This window comes from Anabrus simplex, chromosome 1, assembly GCF_040414725.1.
Source record: "Anabrus simplex isolate iqAnaSimp1 chromosome 1, ASM4041472v1, whole genome shotgun sequence".
Classification (NCBI taxonomy): domain Eukaryota; kingdom Metazoa; phylum Arthropoda; class Insecta; order Orthoptera; family Tettigoniidae; genus Anabrus; species Anabrus simplex.
Window position 1 is genome coordinate 98,532,855 of NC_090265.1, and position 20,700 is coordinate 98,553,554.

Here is a 20,700-nt window from a genome sequence, read left to right on the forward strand (position 1 = left end):
CTTAAGGGGGTGAAAAGAATAAAAAAGCAGGTGATTTAAAAAAAAAATGATTATCTTCTTCTTCTATCACTTTACCCAGCCCTTCCTGACGGCAACCATATGTGTTGGGATGTAATTTATACTTCTATACTAATATTATAAAGAGGAAAAATTTGTGTATTTGTTTGTAACGGATAGACTCAAACACTACTGAACCGATTTTAAAAATTACTTCACCTATAGAAAGCTACATTGCCAGTGAGTAATATGGGCTGTATTTTATTTTCAAAACAATTTGAGGGGCGGGGCGACGGGGGAGATATAAAAATAAATAGGCTAATATAGGCGAAATCGAATTTGTCGTACAAGGACGAGACAAAGCTCATTTTAAGCTCCTTGACGCAAAGAACAAAACTCGGTAAATCCTTCGGGCCCGAAAACAATGTTTTAAGGCCCTAAAACCAACCGTCATGGAGATTTCGGAACCACACTACCCCTGCTCTAGGAGTCGGATAAAGAAACGAACGGCCGTAACCATGGCAACGTCAGTTCCAGGATTCTAAAGCAGCGAGATTATGCATGTACGTTTGGGCATAGCTGCCAACCAAAATTGATACACATATGACTTACTATCTGGAAAATATAAACTGTTGTGTAAGACGCTCATAGCACTCCTTTGGGCGGGGATGGAAAGGGAGTGAAGTATAAAAATTATAGCCCCGGACATCTCCGTAGTACAGCGACCAGCGGTTGCCGACGGGCCTCCGTTTTTACGTACTGGCTTAGGTTTCAGCATTTTGCGGAGTCGGTTACTTATAGTTTAAACTATTTTCTATCAAATCATGGATTAGTAGGATCACTGATGTTATTAGTGCCGATATTTTGGTCCACTTTTAAAACCATTGTAACCATGAAAACAACCTGTTTACTGTACACAATTGTCAAGATGGTGCGCCCATGACTTGAAAAAATTTCTCAACATTTATACTCAGATTCATTACATGATGTGCGACATGAGTGACAAGCCCTGAGAATTATAATTCTCGATAATTATAGTAGTTTCTTTTATGCATCGCGTATTTCCTTTATCATTTGTAATAGTTATGAAATGTCGGATCAAACAAATACATTCAATAATATTTATATTTGTGGTACTATCTGGCGAAAGTATTCTTACACTAAATCTGCAGCTTTGTGAAGGGAGCGGGTATATCTAGGTGGGAATGAAGGAAAAACATGGTAGCAAAAGATTTTAGAGGTCGACACTAATTAGGAACTAATATTTAGAGGCCCCCATGAAGAAAAGAAGAAGAAGATACACTATAATTCCAAACTTGACAAATAATTTCTACGTACTTAAGTAAATACACCAGTGATATAAATATCTAATGAAGTCAGTCACACCGATAGTATGAGTAACTAAAGCCAGTTTCTGATAACCCGTACGAAGAACGGGTACTTCTGCTAGTCTGTACATAGTTTTCTACTTATACTCCATTGAACTTTCGTCTTAGTGTGTTTTGTTTTGTTTATTCTTCTTTACTATTATGTAAAATGGTATTACCGTTAATAAAGTATTATTATTATTATTGTTACCGAGTTTTTGCGGTAGTTAGAGGTGAAAGAAGGTGCGGGTGTGAACGGGTCTCAAGCTACGAAATTAAAGTTCATGTAAAATTAACAAGGTTATATTTTCTTTTAAAAATAAAGAAATAACAAGCATGGCAGGTACAAAGTAGCAAGGCAACAAAATTGTAGTTACAATATTTACCGGATTTGGGCTTCGCGCCCCGACTTCACAATTCTTGGGCAATCAGCCCAACCTTACTCCAAAATAAGTTTTAACAGAGGGGCAGAAAACCCCATTCATGCTCAGGAGCACTTGCTCCAAATTACACAGAAAAGCCTCCCCGAGGCATACAACACTCAATTTTCGAGAAAGAGCCACTCGCTCTCAACATTAAGCCTATTAAAGGCCATACCAAACTCCACCTTCAAGTTGTCCTCTAAGGACATAGATACAGGGGTAAAATACCCAACCTACTGAGGTCTATTAAGTAAGAAAAAAAGGTTAATTACATGACCTCTAAAATAACCACTTGAGAGGAGGCGACCTGCACTCCTAATACATTTGTTTAAAACCTACTTGGCACTAGGCCATTAATGCAGGGGCTAATCCCATACTAAAGAGGTGACTTTAGAAAGGAACAATTTACATTACGTTAAAGAAGAATAGGTTGAGAAAAAATAAGTTCACCTCAAAACAATATGAGTGGGAGCTCGAGAGGGTTAAGCACTCTCTATCCCGATATGCAGTTTAAAGATAGAATAGATACCAAGGGTCTTTACATTTTAAGGAAGGTTACATTATGGAAAAACTTCGGACCCGCCCCGAGAGTTAAACTGCTGAGCTAGCAAAGAAAGAAGTTATTAATCGGCCATTACCTTGTTGTTGACCGCTGCCGAAGAAAGAGGCGCTTCCCGCCCCCTGCTATGTACTTTACACACTAAAAGATGGAACAGAAGTGGCGCAGAGACCCAAAAATCAGCAGTTTATATACTCTCGCGGAAAGTTCGAGGCGTTTTTGGAATGAGAACACCCTCCCACCAAAACTTTATTGGTTAGGGATAAGCAGCATATTCAAGTTGGGGGAAGATACATCAGATTGGTCAGAAATTAATTAAAGAAATTCGGGATAGGCTAAATACAAAACAAGGGGAAAGAGAGGGGTATACAGCCAACTTAAACAATAACAGAAAGAAATTTAACAAGAAACAAACTTTTGAAATAAAAATTTCTCCAAAAACAGTTCTTTCACATCGCACTAGGGTGCACCATTGTAGTTTTTCAGTAGTGTCCTCTAGAAGAGAAAGTTCACACTTCTTACTACCGGTAAAACAAAAATACATCAAAAGTGGCACAGTTCAAAAACTCCAAACTTTCCAAGTAGTGACATCTTCTGAGAAACTTGAAAATTAATACCGTCGATAAAGTTCAGACTTCTTCCAGCAGAGGAGTTTCAACTGGCGCAAATTTTAAATTAGCGGCGTGGAGGTGTACCGCCCGGTACAATTATTATTATTATTATTATTATTATTATTATTATTATTATTATTATTATTATTATTGCCTTCAGTATATCCCACGAAATCTTACCAATCCCAGATATGTTTATTCATTTTTTTGTTACTTGCTTTACGTTGCACCAACACAGATAGGTCTTATGGCGATGATATGATAGGAAAGGGCTAGGACTGGGAAGGAAGCAGCTGTGGCCTCAATTAAGGTGCAGCCTCAGCATTCGTCTGGTGTAAAAATGGGAAACCACGTAAAACCATCTTCAGGGTTGCCGACAGTGGGGTTCGAACCCACTATCTCCCAGATGCAAGATTCTAACTTTCAACCTTCGCATCTTTCTGTAAATGTTTTTATTATCTTCATAGGTAAATTTCAGTACTTCACCAATATTAGTCCCCTCCTAAACTGGGACATTATCCTTATATCCAACTGTCTTTATGCACTGCTGACTGAGTACTTCTGCCTTCTGTGAGTTCTCACATATACACACACACCATCTCCGTTAAAGATCCCTGGAATGTCCTTCCTGGAACCTGTTTCTGTCTTAAAGTACCTATATACTTTCAATTTTTCCCTAAATTTCTTACAACTGCCAATTATTATGTCTGTTATCACGTTATTCTTAGCTGACATTTTCGGATAAGTTCCTTCAATGTCCCTTACTTCCACAACAATTTCTAATTATATTTATTTCTAATCTGCTCCTCCTCCTTAATCTCTTTATTTCTCTGATATAATACTGTGTGTCCTTACCTTTAAACGTACATACTGTACCTGTTTTCACATTCCTCAACAACTGCTTTAAAAATCACATAGGCTGTTTACATCTTCCACGGACAATAACTGCTTTTTGAAATCACCCATGCTTCTTTTATAAACCATATGGTATTGTCTAATAATCCTAATTTTAAAACCTTCCTTTCTATTGCATTTTTAAGAACATTTAAGGAAAGGCTAGGTAAACAATTGATAAGGAATCTGCCACCTGGGTGACAGCCCTAAATGCAGATCGTTGATGACATTTGATTGACTGATATGATTTATAACTATGACAAAAACAGCTTCATGATGACTCACACCATCTATTATTTCAGTTTCTCTGTAGAGCTCATCTGATTTTAACAGCAGAATGTCTAGATTATTTTCTCCTCCAGTTGGTTCCATCATGTTCTGGTTTCCCAGATTAACTTATTCATTACCAGTACCAGTTTGTTGTGCTTTCTGCCATATGCATTTACTTCCCAGTTAACATTTGGTAAATTGAGATCCTTTCTGTGTTGTTGTCTACACGGCTGATTATCTTATCAAATATTTCCGCACGAGCATCAGCGTCTCCCTTTCCAGGTCTGTACACCACAAAAACATCAAGTTGCCCATTACCTTTAGAGATGAAGCTTACACCTATAATTTCACGTTTCTCATCCTTAAATTTTTCGGATCATTCATCATCCATATTGTATAATACCAGTATGTAAAAATCTCAGGGATACATTTGGGATTTAGCCTAAAAAATCAATTAAAATTCAGCAAGTGTATAACTTGCTGCCATCTAGTAAAGTAGAATATTTGAATTGTCGTACATACAGATTAAGGGATGTCGATTCAAAATATGCCTGTATGCAGTTGTTGTTGTTGTCATGATCATAGGAAGAAGAAGCAGAAGAAGACGCTTATAAAAAAAGACCACTACTTTTATAATAGTAAATGAAGTACAACACTTTGTAGTGTACTTTTAACTGCTCACTGTCCACTTGTCTTCAGCAACTGACGCTTGGGAGCAAGTTGTTGAAAGTGCTCCAGTGGAGCAATACATTTACTGTTATAAAAATAGTGAAATGTGATGTGATTTGATTCTCATCACAACATAATGGCCACTGATAGAGAAAATGGAGATATATTAGAAACATAAGGATCCTTCGTAAATACAACTATTAATGAAAAAGTAATATTGTGCTTGCAAAAACCACTATGTAAAATATTTTAGCTTAGAACTCTGACTGGTAAGATTCTGTCATTGAAATTTCAATATTGCTTGAATAATACCAAGTAATTATTGTTCTTAATGATGCATGTGCTGTGGATCAGTATTTCTCCTGCATCATAGTCACATTGCAGTTTTCACAAGCACAATGATGATATATTGGAACAGTATATTTAGGCATTCACTGACTTCAATGATATTCTTCTTCTCCCTCTTTTCCCACAACCTGGTGAGGTCGTAAGAGCAAACTGTGTTGTACGTGTGGACTAGACCCTGTTTTTCATGGCTAATGCTACATGGAGGGATGTATTCACTATGGAGTGTGTCTGTAGTGATTGGTAGTGTGGTGTGTTGTGTGTGTATATGAAGAGGAGTATGTTAGGAACAAACACTAGCACCCAGTCTCTGAGCCAGAGGAATTAACCAGATGTGATTAAAATCCCTGAACTAACTGGGAATCAAATCCAGAACCCTCTGAACCGAAGGTCTTGATGCTGACCATTCAGCCAAGGACTGACTACTGAGATTGATGTTCGAAAATTCTTACAAAATATTACTGACATAGACATGTTACAGACATGTTACATAATATTTAGTTTTATATCAGTGGATTACTTACTCACTTTGTTTGGTTAATAGCATCTCTCCTTGCCCATATCCTGAACATTACACGACTGTCACTGTTATCAGATATGTGATACTCCATGTCCGATACAATAAAAGCAACCAAATATGTAGACATTCTCTCAGACGTCTGAAAATGGTCCAGTGTCCAGTCAGGCCTTCCCTTCCTGAAATCATAATGTTCATTCTAATTATATTATTTTCAGTCAATATTGTCAAATGCATTGGACACAGTGGTGTATTTATAAAATATCCACCCCTAGATCTGCAGTAAATGCCACCCCTCATATTTAATGAACTCTCAAATGGCTTAAATATTCAACTTCATTCATTATCACTTGCAAGCCTCTCCCTCAACCAAATACATGCTGTAAACCGTGAGGATTTTTAAATATTTGTTTAAGATTAATCCAAAATACCCTAAAATGTTCAATGCCTTGCTCCTTGCCCAGTAAAGGTAAATACATCCTTATTACAGCTCACTCCATTGCGGGTGAGTTTGAAAAGAGCTGCACTGCCTAAGGAAGAGGACATGAATTTACATTTACATCCTTATTGTCCAGTGCCCTTATAATGTTACTCTGAATCTTTACACCTGATAAGTTGCTAAGCCTTTCTTCTGCCTTTGTTGTTCTGTGGTAGTCCAACATTTTTGAGGCAGAAAATGTTTGTTCAACTGAGACATGGTGTTCTTAAGTTTGCAGGCGGGAGTGTAGCCAGTGGGGATCTGACGTCAATGGTCTTACTCAAGGTAGGTAGAGTATATTAGGTAGACCATTCCCGCTCACAGTGCTCTCATTGGTTGACCGCGTGTGACGTAGACTGGAGGGCTAGGAACGCGCGCCTGCGTTTGCCTGCATGCAGCATAAATGTCGATGATTAAGAAAAATAAGTTCAATTAAAAAATTAAATGGTTGGCCTTATTAAAATAAAATGGTACTTTACATACTTCCTGCAATCAATCATATGATACTGTAGATAAACAATAGAATAAACTCTGATTAATTACATCTTAAAAGCCAACTCTAAGCTCAATACATAGAAACACTGGAATAGTTGTTGGTTTAATTGTATTTAGAACTCACGTTTTGATGACTTAGGAAGTTGTTGAAGAAGCTGAAGCTGCCCACAGTCGACTCTTCTTCACTGAATACTTCTTCATAGCATCTATTTGATGTTTATTGTTGAGATGACGTATTCTAATGAAAGTCCTAATTCTTTTTTTTTTACAAGTTGCTTTACGTCGCACCGACACAGATAGGTCTTATGGCGGCGATGGGACAGGACAGGGCTAGGAGTGGGAAGGGAGCAGCCGTGGCCTTAATTAAGGTACAGCCCCAGCATTTGCCTGGTGTGAAAATGGGAAACCACGGAAAACCATCTTCAGGGCTGCCGACAGTGGGGTTCGAACCCACAATCTCCCGAATACTGGATACTGGCCGCACTTAAGCGACTAATTCTGTCGTATAGAGATATAATATTCTTGTCAAGTTCGGGAAATTCTGATTTAGGTATTGAAGTCTAAAACGGCATCACTCTTTCACATTTGTAAATATAAAGCCCATGAAAACTGCCAAACAGTACCTCAAATAGTGTAAGTTTTGACATCATTCTTCGGTTGGACGATTAAGGACTCTCTTTGAAATGATTGATAACCGATTGTGTGGTACTTCCTGTAGCAAGGCAAACATTTCACCCAGGCTGTGTCCGGCTCCATGGCTAAATGATTACCTGGTCTTTGTTCCAAGAGGTGCTGGGTGTGATTCCCAGCCAGCCCGGATATTTTAACTTTCATAAGTTAATTCGTTTGGCTCGGGGCTTAAGTGTTTGTGCCGTCTTCAACATTAGAATTCATCGTAGGTAGGGCCCCATTCTTACAGACGTGCAGGTTGCTTGTGCGACGTCAAATCGAAAAACCTGCATCAAGCCTCTCCGGTGACCACACGCCATTAATTACCCAAGCTATCATCTACAGAGCGACATTTGAAAATCAGGTAGCAAATGAAACCACAGCTAAATATGCACTGAATTACAAATACTTAAAAACCCTAACTAGAAATCAATAAACTAATCTCTCTGGATGAAATTGCTTATAATTAATATATACAACACTTGGACAAGAGCAAAATTGGTGACATTTGACTCAAGCTTGAGTCTCCAAACATGGATAAATAAGACCATTCCATAAACATAAAAAGCAGTACACTTCATGATGGGGCAAATCCTGTAAAACAAGACATGAATATGCACATTTAACGCTCTTGTAGTCATCTCGGCCCCGTAAGGCCTCAAATATTCTACTCACATATCCAACACTCAGATTGGGTCAAACCACTGTTCTGCTGATCTCAGGTACTCATCTGAATTGCCCTATCTAACGGCTCATTTAATAAAGAATGATTTGGAGGGAAACATCACATCTAAACATTCTCCCGAATACTTTCTCTTTGGTAAGTGACAGATTGATGTTGAAATGAATTTAGTGCAGTGTTGTTTAAGATGAGAGAGAGACTAGCTTGTAGTAGGATTCATACATTTCACTTGATAACATGGTTGGCCATAAGGCGAGGAAACGACTTCGCCTTGCTACAGTCAGCTGAGGCTATAAATCTATCAACTGTTTGGGACAGGTACAACCAACACACATCTTACACATAGCTGGATTTTAAACACAGCTCATTTCTTTCCTAAGAGGAAGTCCAATTAACACATTCTTGTATCATGTCTCACGTAGGGAAAATATCTTCCACGGATATCAGTCATGTATTCTCACCATGTCAATTATTCCAGAGGCCTCTTACACTTCTCCTAGATATACTCTTGAATGGCTTAAATATTCAACTTCAATCATTATCACTTGCAAGCCTCTCCCTCAACCAAATACATACACATGAAATTGTAATCCGCACTAATCAAAAACTCTTAGAATTAATTTCAAAATCTCTACCAAAGGGAATTCTACTGTAAAAATTGCAGTTATGCTCTCTACTAATCCACATTCGTACCTCGGTCAGGTCATTCTTCTCTCTTCATGAATACAGCAGGTCTTACAGCTAAATACCATATTTAACCGAATAATGACCGCACCCTCATTTTAGGAAGGCTCATTTTGAAAAAAATGAAATGAACTAAAATTCCTTCCATCAAAAGAGTAACGTAAGCATAAACAAACATTTCGTATCACTCCGCGAGGTCCACGTGGTCTTTACGCAAATATGAACATGTAAAATGAAAATGAGCAAGTAGGCCTACTTACATGACAGGTATTTCATTAATCTGAACTTGCAATAGGCTCGATTCCCTGTAGATGGGAAGATTCGTTCTCTTTTGCATCACTAGAATCCTCTCCTAAATTACTTACAAGTTCGTCACACTCCACGTCTAAAATATTTCTCACACGACCGGTGGTGGATATTCTTTTCGTGCAATGTAAACACTTGAAGTAGACACACGGCAAAATCTGATGGTAGTTTTGCGATACAGTAAAACCTCGTTAAATCAAAGTCTTTGTAGTACGGAAATCTGACTTCCAACTACGTGATTTCGAATTAACAGCCATCTTGTAATTCAGAAATGCCAACCCTTGCCAGTTTTGTGGATTCTGCTTTTCCGTGTGATATTGTAGCGTTCCTTAGAACCCTGAATGCAAAAGAATTACGATTTCACTCTATTTTCAACTATGAAACACACTACAGACACACCGAAGTGAGTGAAAGTGCGAAAAGCTACCCCTGCACGTTTCAGAAGACATGTTCTATCGTGACGCGGAGAAATTTTGAATTTAAATTACTCTGTAAAATAAGTTACCGGTACTATTTTTGAAAAATGTAAAGTCAATTTAGAATTAAAAGTCTGAATTGTTTTCGGTTTAAATATGACATATGGGGACAGTTTTCTTCCATCTACAGTTGCACAGAGCGTAACTATACACTCAGCATCGAAAACTAGGTGAGCCAGGAGCATGTTGGCAACCTCGACACAAATAAAATCTGCACCCCAATTTCGTGTCTCAAAATTTTTTAAAAAATATGCTGGGATTATTCACGTAAATACGGTATAGTGTACCTACTTCCATGCAATTTACACTTATGACTGAAATACCATGCTGCTCTACCCCTCATAATAATTAAAGGTTATGATTCAGGAAGATGTTGCAACTTATTCACTTCAATCAAAGAAAAACACAAGCTATCCATCACACTGCTATCTTGTCTTTCCCATTCTACTGGTGATTCCTCAAACAAATACTTATCACACATCTAGAATGCAAAATAAACAATATCACATGCAAATAAAATTAAATAAAATGATTAATTATTTGTTTATCCTTGAGAAAAAATAGAACACTAACATCTCCACCCTTTTAGATTCGCTCCTCTTGCTATATACAGGCTAAATTAATATCAAAATGCATCTTGGCATTAAAGAAAGATTATTTACATTAAAATTAAACTATCATTCAAAGTTGTATGGAATCATACTAAGAATTTATGAGAATGTACTGATCTTCTGTAATGACACTTCACTGGGTGCAAATCCTAAGTCCACACAACTGCACACCGACTCCATGCTAGGATTGGGAGCTGCTGTCTTCTTGAAATCAGGATTGTTGCGGTCCCATGTTGGCCTTGATGGTCTTGAAGTTCTGCAAGCACTAAGGTACGATCTGGATCCCGACAACTGCAGGCATTATGGCGGGGTTTGTATCCCAATGTCCGTTGCCACTTGTACAGACTCGACATTCTGGGGCATTCACATTAATGTGGCCAAAAAGATAACATGTCATTCAGAGTGATTGTTTATATGACTTTCTAATCTTTAGTTACCACGGTACCTGTAGTGACCCACTCGTAAGACGTGAGTTGGATTTACTATGAATGGCAATAAAGTCCTGTAGCTTGCTATTCAAGTCCCTCAATGAAGATAAAAGTATCAATTGTTCCACCACACGGCAGGCTAAATTTCCTCACAGTCTGCACTCACTCCCAGCTAACACTGCTAACCTTTCTCCACTTGCTGTCCTCAATAACTTACGATCACACAAAACATGGCTAGGAATAACTTATCACTTCTAAAAACACCAGTTGGAATACTTCCTCTCTCACAGAAAGAAATACATTCATGAGAAGGAATGTCGCGACCCTACCATCTGAATACACCCATCTGGTTCAACTGACTGACTGAGCTCCAGTTGGGATGGTGTTTCTTTTAAAAGCCTCTTCTGACTTCCACTTGAGTGGGGGTTAACTCCACCCTTTTCAACAATAAAATCACTTGGTTAATAATAGGAGTTCAGAGCTCAATGGATATTCATGTAGAAGTTTTAAATCGTGTAATTCCAAAAACTCACTTGCCGTTCGAATCCGATCGTGGGTTCTCACATAATCAATGCCACAAATCTTGAATTTTCATAAGTGCCCTGTAGGCAGGGGTTATTTAGACAGTTAGTCCCCTTTAGAGACGATAATTCCCCAATCAACATCTGATATAATAGAAAATTCCTGTGTTCTGATTGATGTCATTAGAGACGTTCAATTAATTACACCCAACTTTCATACCAATGAATAGCATAAATCCTGCTCGATTTAATTAGCTCTTATGCATAAATCTTCTATGTCTGGATGCAAATGTCCACTCATTTGAGCGCCAAAATTGTGTGTTGGAACACGTGAAATCTGCTGCTAAATACGGGAAATTGTCCTGTGGTGTTCTGAATCACTGAAAATAAGCTACTCCCTCAGATGATAGAGATAGACTCCAACTTCACATACCTTTTTTTCTCTCTTGTGTGACTGAAACCGCTGTTTCATCTCTCTGCCACACCAACCGCTTGTGGTCTTTGTTCAACAGCTTACCACCCTCGGTTCTCGGTTCATCCGCACGTCGATTGCACCCCGTACATGGCCCACACGATGCATATATTTCAAATAATCTCCAAATAAATATCAAAATTATACAAACTATTCACAGGGTATTGTGTTATGTACCTGAGCAGGGTACTGAATGGTTTCAATACAGACAGACAGGCAGACATGATGAAAAATTACAAATTGCATTTCCTTCTTACTGTGGACATGACCAATACAGAAATGACATTTTTTAATTCTAAGAAGTGTACAGACAAAATTCTATTTTATGTATATGTATTTATGGTATATAAATGGGTACTGACATGGGTTCAGTAGTTAACAGCGGCATGTTGCTGATGGATCGGTAAGTTTTTAATCGTCCTATACTTATCTTGAAGCGGGCCTTATATTCAGGCTCATCAAAGCAGGGGAAAGCTCTTCGTGCATCTGTTGCTTCGAACTGGGTAACAGCCAACCACCTGTAACAGACAGAGAACTTCTCATTATATTATGTAACTAAGAACAGAATGAGATGTTTACACAGAAAATTGGATTGGATGAAGCAAAAACTGGTAAAAAGAAAAGCCTCTTTATCACAAATAGCATCAGTTGGGTTACAAGGAAAAGATAGCTGAAAACATATGTTTGGAATGTTCACTGTATGGATGTGAAACCTGGACAATAGACAAAACGAAAAAGAATAGATTAACCACATTTATACAGTACTGCTGCAGAAGAAGATAAAGTTGCAATTCAAGAGGACAAATTAGGGCAAATTTTCATTTATAAGAAGGAGAATTAGGGATTGGAATAACTTACCAAGGGAGATGTTCAATGAATTTCCAATTTCTTTGTAATCAGTTAAGAAAGGGCTAGAAAATCAACAGATAGGGAACCTCCCACCTGGGCGACTGCCCTAAATGCAGATCAGTAGTGACTGGATTGGATGAAGCAAAAAGAAAACAAAAAGTTTAAAGATGCAGCAAATGATATTACAAATTATGGAAAAGCACAAAGTAGTGACAAATCAAATAGAACATGAAAGAGAACATATAAAAGAATAAAAGCATTGACAGGTCAGTATGGGAAGCAGGAGTGACAAAAAGTGGATACAAAGAAAACAGAAAAATTAAAGGACAAGGACTACATCTTCATATGGAAAGGTTCTCTCCTCATCAGTCCCAGTTAACTACAGTATATCCATTTCTTAATAGCACCTGATGAGCTCATTTCTGCTTTCCAATCAATCAATCAATCAATCAATCAATCAATCAATCAATCAATCAATCAATCAATCAATCAATCAATCAATCAATCAATCAATCAATCAATCAATCAATCAATCAATCAATCAATCAATCAATCAATCAATCAATCAATCAATCAATCAATCAATCAATCAATCAATCAATCAATCAATCAATCAATCAATCAATCAATCAATCAATCAATCAATCAATCAATCAATCAATCAATCAATCAATCAATCAATCAATCAATCAATCAATCAATCAATCAATCAATCAATCAATCAATCAATCAATCAATCAATCAATCAATCAATCAATCAATCAATCAATCAATCAATCAATCAATCAATCAATCAATCAATCAATCAATCAATCAATCAATCAATCAATCAATCAATCAATCAATCAATCAATCAATCAATCAATCAATCAATCAATACTGATCTGCATTTAGGGCAGTCACACAGGTGGCAGTTTCCCTATCTGTTGTTTTCCTAGCCTTTTCTTAAATGATCGCAAAGAAATTGGAAAATTATTGAACATTTCCATTGATTAGTTATTTCAATCCCTAACTCCCTTTCCTATAAACAAATATTTGCCCCAATTTGTCCTCTTGAATTACAACTTTATTTTCATATTGTGATCTTTCTTACTTTTAAAGACACCACTCAAATTTATTCGTCTACTGATATCCTCCCACGCCATCTCTCCACTGACAGCTCGGAACATACCATTTAATCGAGCAGCTCGTCTCCTTTCTTCTAAGTCTTCCCAGCCCAAATTTGAATTATTTTTGTAACGCTACTCTTTTGTCGGAAATCACCCAGAACAAATCGAGCTGCTATTCTTTGGATTTTTTCCAGTTCTTGAATCAAATAATCCTGGTGATGGTCCCATACACTGGAACCATACTCTAGTTGGGGTCTTACCAGAGACTTATATGCATTCTCCTTTACATCCTTACTACAACCCCTACATAACCTCATAACCATGTGCAGAGATCTGTACTCTTTTTTAACAATCATATTTATGTGATTACCCCAGTGAAGGTCTTTTCTTATATTAACACCTAGGTACTTACAATGATCCCCAAGGGTAACTTTCATCCCATCAACATAGTAATTAAAACTGAGAGGACTTTTCCTATTTGTGAAACTCACAACTTGACTTTTAACCCCATTTATCAACATACCATTGCCTGCTGTCCATCTCACAACATTTTCGAGGTCACGTTGCAGTTGTTCACAATCTTGTAACTTATTTATTACTCTATAGAGAATAACATCATCCGCAAAAAGCCTTACCTCTGATTCCACTCCTTTTCTCATATCATTTATATATATAAGAGAACATAAAGGTCCAGTAATACTGCCTTGAGAAATTCCCCTCTTAATTATTACAGGGTCAGATAAAGCTTCGCCTACTCTAATTCTCTGAATTCTATTTTCTAGAAATATGGCCACCCATTCAGTCACTCTTTTGTCTAGTCCAATAGCACTCATTTTTGTCAGTAGTCTTCCATGATCTACCCTATCAAATTCCTTAGATAGGTCAATCGTAATACAGTCCATTTGGCCTCCTGAATCCAGGATATCTGGTATATCTTGCTGAAATCCTACAAGCTGAGCTTCAGTCGAATAACCTTTCCTAAACCCAAACTGTCTTCTATCAAACCAGTTATTAATTTTACAAACATGCCTATTATAATCAGAAAGAATGCTTTCCCAAAGCTTACATACAATGCATATCAAACTGACTGGCCTGTAATTTTCAGCTTTATGTTCATCACCCTTTCCTTTATACACAGGGGCTACTATAGCTACTCTCCAGTCATTTGGTATAGCTCCTTCAACCAAAAATAATCAAATAAGTATTTCAGATATGGTACTATATCCCAACCTATTGCCTTTAGTATATCCCCAGAAATCTTGTCAATTCCATCTGCTTTACTAGTTTTCAACTTTTGTATCTTACTGTAAATGTCTTTGTTATCCTAGGTAAATTTTAATACTTCTTTAGTATTACTCACATCCCCTATCTGAACATTATCCTTGTAACCAACGACCTCTACATACTGTTTACTGAATACTTCTGCATTTGAAGATTCTCACATACACACTTCCCTTGTTCATTAATGATTCCTGGAATTCCCTTCTTGGAAACTTTTTCTGCCTTAAAATACCTATACATACCCTTCCATTTTTCACTAAAATTTGTATGACAATAATTATGCTTGCCACCTCGTTATCCTAAGCTGACTTCTTTGATACATTCCATTTCCTAGTAAGTTCCTTCAATTTCTCCTTACTTCCACAGCCATTTCTAACTCTATTTCGTTCCAACATGCACCTCCTTCTTAGTCTCTTTACTTCTTTGTTATAATATAGTGGATTTTTACAATTCGTTACCACCTTTAAAGGTACAAACCTATTTTCACATTCCTCAACAATTGCTTTAAACCCTTCCCAGTGTCTGTTTACTTTTTTATTTACCATTTTCCAGCGATTATAGTTACTTTTTAAAAACTCCCTCATGCCTGTTTTATCAGCTATATGGTACTGCCTAATAGTCCTAATTTTAATACCTTCCTTTCTTTCACATTTATTTTGAACCGTGACAGAAACAGCTTTGTGATCACTAATACCACTAATTACTTCAGTTTCTCTATAGAGCTCATCTGGTTTTATCAGCACCACATCCAAAATATTCTTCCCTCTAGTTGGTTCCATTACTTTCTGAATCAGCTGCCCTTCCCATATTTACTAATTTGCCATTTGTTGTTCATGCTTCCTGTCGTTCGCATTACCTTTCCAATTGACATTTGGTAAATTGAGATCACCTGCTACAATCATGTTCCTTTCCTTATCGTTTCCCACATAGCTGATTATCTTATCAAATAATTCTGAATTAGCATCAGCGCTACCCTTTCCCGGTCTGTACACTCCAAAGACATCAAGTTGCCTATGAAATGTCGTATGGCTTTTAGTGCCGGGATATCCCAGGACGGGTTCGGCTCGCCAGGTGCAGGTCTTTCTATTTGACACCCGTAGGCGACCTGCGCGTCGTGATGAGGATGAAATGATGATGAAGACAACACATACACCCAGCCCCCGTGCCATTGGAATTAACCAATTAAGGTTAAAATCCCCGGCCCGGCCGGGAATCGAACCAGGGACCCTCTGAACCGAAGGCCAGTATGCTGACCGTTCAGCCAACGAGTCGGACAAGTTGCCTATTATCTTTAGAGATGAGCCTTACACCCAGAATTTCATGTTTTTCATCCTTAACTTTTTTGTAGCTTACAAATTCTTCTTTCGGGATGGGTTTAAAGAAATTGTTGAGGAATGTGAAAACAGGTTTGTACCTTTAAAGGTGGTAAGGAATGGTAAAGACCCACCTTATTATAATAGAGAAATAAGGCGACTAAGAAGGAGGTGCAGATTGTGAAGAAAAGAGTTAGACATGGCTGTGGAATAAGAAGAAACTGAAGGAACTTACTAGGAAATTTTCTCTAGCAAAGAAGGCAGCTTAGTATAACATGATGGCAAGCATAATTAGCAGTCATACAAATTTTAGTGAAAAATGGATGTGTATGTGTAGGTACTTTAAGGCAGAAACATGTTCCAAGAAGGACATTTCAGGAATAATTAATGAACAAGGAAAGTGTGTATGTGAGGATCTTCAAAAGTCAGAAGTATTCAGTAAGCAGTACCGGTATCTAAAGATTGTTGGTTACAAGGATAATGTCCAGATAGAGGAGGTGACTAATGCTAAAGAAGTATTAAAATTTACATATTATAACAATGATGTTTACAATAAGATAGAAAAGTTGAAAACTAGAAATGCAGTTGGAATTGATAAGATTTCTGGGGATATACTGAAGACAATGGGTTGGGATATGGTACCATATCTGAAGTACTTATTTGATTATTGTATTGTTGAAGGAGCTATATGAAATGAATGGAGAGTTGCTATAGTAGCCCCTGTGTATATAGGAATGGGTGATAAGACATAAAGCTGAAAATTACAGGCAGTAATCTTCACATGTGTTGTATGTAAGCTTTGGGAACGGATTCTTCTTATTATATTTCACATGTTTGCAAAATGAATAACTGGTTCGATAGAAGGCTGTTCCGTTTTAGGAAAGGTTATTCCACTGAAGCTCAATTTGTAGGATTCCAGCAAGATATAGCAGATATCTTGGATTCAGGAGGTCAAATGAAATGTACTGCGATTGACCTGTCTAAAGCATTTGATAGAGTGGTTCATGTGAGACTACTGGCAAAAATGAGTGCAATTGGACTAGACAAAAGGGTGACTGAATGGGTTGCTATATTTCGCAAAATGACCTTGATAATCATGTGAGATTGACAGTAGGCAATGGTATGATGATAAACGGGGTTAAAAGTTAGGTAGTGAGTATCACAAATAGGAACATTCCTCTCAGTTTTAATTACTGCATTGATGGGGTGAAAGTTCTTTTCGGGGATACAGGATACAGATCTCTGCACATGGTTATGAGGGTGTTTATGGGTTGTAGTAAGGATGCAAAGGAGAGGGCATATAAGTCTCTGGTAATGCCCCAACTAGAGTATGGTTCTAGTGTACGGGACCCTCACGAGGATTACTTGATTCACGAACTGGAAAAAATCTGAAGAAAAGCAGCTCAATTTGTTCTGGGTGATTTCCAACAAAAGTGTAGTGTTACAAAAATGTTACAAAGTTTGGGCTGGGAAGAACTGGGAGATAGAGGACGAGCTGCTTGTCTAAGTGGTATGTTCCGAGCTGTCAGGGGAGAAATGGCATGGAATGACGTTACTAAACGAAGAAGTTTGAGTGGCGTCTTTAAAAGTAGGAAAGATCACAATATGAATATAATGTTGGAATTCAAGTGGACAAATTGGGGCCAATATTCATTTATAGGAAGGGGAGTTACGGACTGGAATAACTTTCCAAGGGAGATGTTCAATAAATTTCCAATGTCATTGAAATCATTTAAGAAAAGGCTAGGAAATCTGCCACCTGGGCAACTGCCCTAAATGCAGATCAGTCTTGATTGATTGATTGATTGATTGATTGATTGATTAGACATCATGGGGGAATGACAGAGTGAAAGAATCAGCAGGGAAGAAAACAAGACCTTTCGGATGTGGTTCCAACAAACAACACTAGAGACAAGAGAAGACTATACGAACAAACGGATGGAAGCTAAAAAGGTGTTATAGAGGAGAGGAGGAAATGGATGGAGATGATGGAGGAAGATAGTAAAGGCAATCATAAATTATTGTATGGAATGGTGATAATTAAAAGGAAGTATAGGCAGAGTGAAGTGGACAGAATTGAGGATAATAATGGTAACCTAGTGGAGAGAAGTGAGGAAATGGAAGGAATATTTTGAGGGCCTCCTAAATGTGGTTGGATTAAGTGACAAATATCATATTGAGGAAATAGATGACAGGTGTGAGAAGAAAATGGAGGAGTTAACCTCGGCAGAAGTGGATGAAGTTGTGAAGAGAATGAAACTGAGAAAAGCACGAGGAGAGGACGATAAGAGGTGCAGGGGAAGTGGGTACATAGTGGCTATACAGGATGATATGGGTAATGTGGAATGAGAAAAATTACCAGAATATTGGAAGAAGGATGTAATAGTACCCATTTTTAAGAAAGGAGACAGAAGAAAATGTCAGAACTACTGTGGTATAACCCTGATGCCAAGATATATGAAAAAGTACTGGAAAAGTGAATAAGAAAGGCAGTAGAAAAATAATTGAGAAGAACAGTATGGCTTTAGACAAGGAAGGTCAACTATTGATCTCATATTCACAGTGAGGTAGCTACAAGTACAGCATTGTGAGTATGGGGAAGATTTGGTGATGGCCTTTATGGATACAGAGAAGGCATAGATGAAAAATATGTATGATAGAAGCAAAAACTGTGCTAAAATCAGAACCGAAAGAACTGGATGGTTTAAGTTAACAAATGGTGTAAAGCAAAGAAGTGCCCTCTCATCTCTACTATTTATAGTGGTGATGGATGATATCATACAGAAAGTAGCACAGACCATTGGGGAGAGAAGAATGAAAGCAGTGTTGTTTGCAGATGATCTACTAATATGGGGAAACAGTGAGAGTGAATTGCAGTAACAGGTAAATGTATGAGAGGAAGCTGTGTCATCTTATAGAATGAAGTTTTCAGCATAAAAGAGTGAAGTTCTGGTAACGACATGGAACAAGAACCAAGCGTGTAATGGCATGGCATTAGGATCAGAGCAGTTGAAAAGAGCTGAAAGCTTTAAATACCTGGTAAGTGTAATTGAAGAAAATGGAGGAAACAAATCAATTAAAGAGGAAGGTGTGCAAATGGATTCTCTAAGAATGTGGGAGGATTGATGTGGAACAGGGATGTACCACAGAGGTGTAGAGGAATTATCTACAAGACTTTCGTGCCAATTTTGACATATAGATCAGAAACATGGGTGATGAAGGAGAGGGATAAAAGTACGAGGGCAAGTCAATAAGTGTCTGCAATCAATTTTTATAATTTATTACAAAAAGGCTACACACTTTTTATTGATATCATTTATCAACATAGTCACCCTGCTTTTCAATTCACATAGTCCACCGTTTCACAAGCTTTCTGATATCCTCTGCAAAAAAAGATTTTGGGTTGAGCAGCAAGCCATGTATGCACCACTTCCTTCACCTGTTGATCAGAGCTGAATCGACAGCCTGTTAGAGCATTTTAAGTGACCAAACAGATGGTAATCCGATGGGGGTGAGATCAGGACTATAGGCAGATGTTCCAATACCTCAAAATGAAGCATCTGAAGAGTTTGAGCATTGTAGGTGGTGGTATGTGGCCGCACATTGTCATGCGACAAAAGAACTCCTTCCAACAATTGACCTTTGCGTTTGTTGCAAATTGCACGTTTCAGTTTGTTTACCAAGATATCTCTGTAATGTTTACTGTTTATTTTTGCCCCCTTTTCCAGGTAATGTTCCAGGATTGGCCCTTGAGAGTTCCAAAACATTTTGAATATCACTTTTCCTGCAGAAGGTTGACTGTTGAATTTCTTTTTCTTTTTTGCAAGTTGCTTTACGTCGCACCGACACAGATACGTCTTATGGCGACGATGATAGAGGAAAGGGCTAGGAATGGGAAGGAAGCATCCGTGGCCTTAATTAAGGTACAGCCCCAGCATTTGCCTGGTGTGAAAATGTGAAACCACGGAAAACCATCTTCACGGCTGCCGACAGTGGGGTTTGAACCCACTATCTCCCGAATACTGGATACTGGATAAATTTGTTTTTTCTTTTGGACTGTGGATCTGGGATGCTTCCATTCCATGCTCTGATGTTTGTTCTCTGGTTTGAAGTGGTGAACCCATGTTTCATCTCCAGTGATGATCCGTTTCAGAAACATTTCACCGTCGTTAGCATGATGGTCCAGCAGGTGCTGACAGATTCTCACATGATTGCACTTCTGCTCTTCATTGTGTTGTTTTGGAACCCATCTCGAACAGACTTTGTGAAAGTTAAGCCTGTTATGCATGATTTCATATGCAGAACCATGGCTAACGTGCATATGGTTTGCCACGTCATCAACAGTCGCTCATCTGTTATTCAGGATCGTATGACGCACTTGTTCAATATTGGCATCAGTTACAGCTGCAGATGGATGCCCAGGATGCCCAGATCTTTCCTCATCCTTCACGCTCGTGCAAACCCTTTTGAACTGTTCAATCCACTGGTGAACACTTCGCTGTGGCAAAACATTGTCCCCGTATTATGCTGAAAGTCTTCTATGAATTTCCGCTCCTAGTGCACCCTCAGACTACAAAAAAAAATACCAAAACAGAATGCTGTTCTTTCTTGGTGCAAACAGAGAGTGGCATGGGCATCTTTACGTCACAACAGCACAAGCTGTACTGATCTCTTA

General features: G+C 38.0%; 1 protein-coding gene across 1 annotated transcript in view; it reads right to left on the reverse strand.

The window, feature by feature from the left end:
• The window catches only part of LOC136857314 (aminopeptidase N-like), a 195,231-nt gene that overhangs the window by 142,045 nt on the left and 32,486 nt on the right, over nucleotides 1-20,700 (reverse strand). Inside the window, exons 5-6 of the mRNA XM_068231070.1 lie at nucleotides 11,836-11,991; nucleotides 5,663-5,830 (exon numbers count right to left, since the gene is read on the reverse strand). Coding sequence (XP_068087171.1) covers nucleotides 5,663-5,830; nucleotides 11,836-11,991 — 324 coding nt within the window. The remainder of the gene's footprint in view (nucleotides 1-5,662; nucleotides 5,831-11,835; nucleotides 11,992-20,700) is intronic.